Here is a 3,324-nt window from a genome sequence, read left to right as displayed (position 1 = left end):
TCTTTTTTTTTTTTCTGGATTCCCAATGCAAAACATCTACTAATAAAAGTCAATCTGGTCTTAAGGTAACTGCACAATTAACCAGTTAATTGCATGATACCTGTAATATGTAGAAGGGGCCCCAGTGTCAGCTTTAGCTTTCTAAGTTATTTTGAAGAAATATCATATATAGTGTTGTTATATATGACTAGTAGAAAAGTGGAATGCAAATATTTTTAAAAATAGACATTCCAGTTCATAGTTTCATGTTCACATGACTGCCTGATGTTTCATGAATTATTCATTAATTCTGAAAGTTCCATGCACGAATCAAAATGAATTTTCAGGTAAGAAATGTGTTGATTATTCCCTTGTTTAGTTTCTTTCCAATCAGGAAACAAAAAAGGTTATTTGCTGTATGGGATTGGCCATATAACACTCTGAACAGACATCTGGGGGCTTCATAAACAATTAGTTTCCAGGAAACAAATAACCCAAAAAAAGCGTATGCTGTGTAACTAGCAACAAATAATTCAATTAGTTGTACAGTATAGATGTGAATAGGAAACATGAATTCTTCTATTTATAAGTGATACAGAAATATATCTAGTAAATGCCATAGTTTCTGTATAAAAACTTTAAATATATGTAAGTAGGACCAAATGTAGAGAAGTGTGTCCTTGGAATGAAAAAATCCTTGTGCATACATTTTGGGCAGTTTCACATTGGTAAGACACCAGTCAATCCAATTTGTGTACATGAAGGGAAAAAAATCTGGTTTGAGACTGACTGCTTTACTGGTGTTATATCGGTGTAGAAATTCCACCAGTGATTTCTCCAAATGTCTCAGAGGACCTGTTTGAATTAAACTTCTGCACAAAAGTTTATGAGGGAGTCATTATGTCAGTGTAAAAATCTGTTCGAGTAAAATCTTAGCATATAGTCTGCTTTAGCTAGATTAGGGCTCTTAAACTCAGTGGTACTGGGTTGGTCTGCAGGCCGGATCAGACCCACAGATCACCCCACATACTGGATCCAGTGCATGTCCTGGAGTGACTGAAGTGGATGCTGCATGCAGTGCAGTCCTGCTCCAGCCACTCTGGAGCCACACCGCACGTGATGGCTGCTCTGGAACACACTGCTGGATCCAGCATTGAGCCGGCACACGCTGGAATGGATGCTGTGTACAGTGTGGTCCTTAAATAGCTGGAGCAGGCACTGTGTACAGTGTCCAAGGCCAGCTGGTGTGCCTCTCATGCTGCCTATGGGTCAACTCTGAGCTCTACAGGCAGCATTGGCGGCTAGATGATAGGGCTCCAAGGGCCAGATGCAGCCTGTGGGCTTTCTTTGACACACCTCATCTAGATGGTTATTCTTCTCTGCTCACCCAGAGAAGCATGTAAATACCAAGCAAATAAAGTACATGGATTATCTACTGTAAATTCCTTTCTTATCTGAAATGGAGGAATGCCATAAGAATCAGATGAAAATTATAAAATATTCTGAACAAGAAAAAAGTGTTTATGAACACTTGGTACATAAGCTAAAGTGAAACAAAATTGTTGGATGATAATAAATGAACCACAGAAACATTTTTAAATAAAACTCAGTATGAAGGTAGAGTTTCCATAAGAAAAAATATTTTACTTTATGTTTATGAGTAACAGTTTGTAAATTATAAGCTTTTCTAATATTAATAAAGGGAGAAATCCCTCTATTTTTACCTTCAAGTCATCCAGGCTTGAAGGCAGTGGTCCTGGTTTCCTGCTGGGCGTATTACTGTTCTGTCTTGGTGTGTTGGCTACCGTTGTAGGTGTGCTGTTGCTCAAAGTATTCAGTGGTGTATTCCCATTGCTGATCTGTTTGTCATTCAATGACCTTTTAATGAAAAAAAAAGTATTAAAATGCATTGATTCTTACAGTATTTACATTTAAGAGGATGTGTTGCTGAATTCATGGTACATGGATTTTCCTCAGATACATTTAAAAATGTTAGTTGGATTCAGTTAATATTTTAGATATTCTAGAACTGCTTGCAGAGGAAGTCTGCTGTGAAGAATGGTTGGTATTTTATGAACTCTAGTTTGTTTTACACGTTTCTCTCACTTATTTTTACAATATTAAAGTATATGCCAATGTGGCCCATACCATATCAAACTACTGGCTTTATTTAAATAGCCTAAGACTTAACTGTATCTTACTGATGCAGGCACATCACAATCTGATTTTAAAAACAAAGGACATTGAAACTGACCAAGCTTCTGCCGACTGGTGCAATTAAGCAGGTAAGTAAGATTATAACATTAAAAGCTCTCTTCAAATGAAGGTTTACCTTTTTAAAAAATTAGTAAGGATCATTTGGAGCATGGCAATTCACTATGATGTATAAACAAAGAGCACAGAAGGAGAACATGCATCTCTATTTTATCTAAACACATTGTCTAATATTAATCTGCTTCTTATAGCTACAGCTAAAACTGACATTTTCAAAATAAACACCTAAAGTTAAGCATCTGAATTTATATTCAGACACCTAAGTGATGTGATCTACACAAGCACTTAATATATACTTCTCCACTGGAGGCTGGAGACATTCCATTTTTGTTTTGCAAGAAATACATGGAGAGCATAGCTAAGTGTCACTAAAGTTGCAATAAAGCTGTAACCCACAAAGGATTCCACTGGAATATACCAGGAGATTACAGGTATTTGTAAAGAGTTGAGGTGCACTGATACATTGGTCTGATATCAGATCGGTACTGATATAAAGAAAATTTGCTGTACTGGATACTGGGCCGATAAATATTCATGCTGCGCACAGCTGCAGTGTAGCATGGAGCAGAGCGGGCAGTGTGGAGAGCTGCCTCCAGCTGGTAAGTCAAAAGGGAAAGGAAGGGGTATGGGGGGTGCAGATCGACACCCCCCACGGTGAGGGGGGTGGGGCATGGGATGGAGGCACAGCTCTCACTGCTTCTTGTACCCCAGGAGAGTGGTGTGAAGACAGTGTGCCCTCGGATTGGCACATGGCAGGCTGGAGCCAGCGCTGCGCTGGGCTCTTCTTGGCAGGGGCTGGGCTTGGAGTGGGTGCCGGCAGCGCTAGGAGGGGCTGCCCCCCCCCAATTTCACCGCCGCTCTGCTCCCAGTGCTGCCACCCTGAGGCACAGCCCAGCTCTATGTCTCGCCTCCACCCACACACTGGGAAGAGCCAAGGCTGTGCCAAGTGGCTGGTGGCAGCGGTGGTGCTGGGAGCGGAGCTGTGGCGAAATGTAGGGCGGCTGCAGCCCCTTCCAGCACCGCCGGTGCCTGCTCTGAGCCCAGCCCCCGCCAAGAAGAACCCCCCACAGC

The 3,324-nt window shown here is 41.3% G+C and overlaps 1 protein-coding gene across 4 annotated transcripts in view; it reads right to left on the bottom strand.

The window, feature by feature from the left end:
• MKL2 (MKL1/myocardin like 2) overlaps positions 1-3,324 on the bottom strand; it is a 180,338-nt gene that overhangs the window by 32,976 nt on the left and 144,038 nt on the right. For all 4 annotated transcript variants that reach the window (XM_019507428.1, XM_019507425.1, XM_019507426.1 and 1 more), the window contains one exon: positions 1,704-1,857. In XM_019507428.1, the coding sequence (XP_019362973.1) occupies positions 1,704-1,857 (154 nt within the window). The remainder of the gene's footprint in view (positions 1-1,703; positions 1,858-3,324) is intronic.

This window comes from Gavialis gangeticus, unplaced genomic scaffold, assembly GCF_001723915.1.
Source record: "Gavialis gangeticus isolate Ggan-Ray unplaced genomic scaffold, GavGan_comp1, whole genome shotgun sequence".
NCBI classification, from domain to species: Eukaryota; Metazoa; Chordata; order Crocodylia; family Gavialidae; genus Gavialis; species Gavialis gangeticus.
The sequence above is the reverse complement of the archived record's forward strand: the minus strand, read 5'-3'. Positions and strand labels throughout refer to the sequence as shown.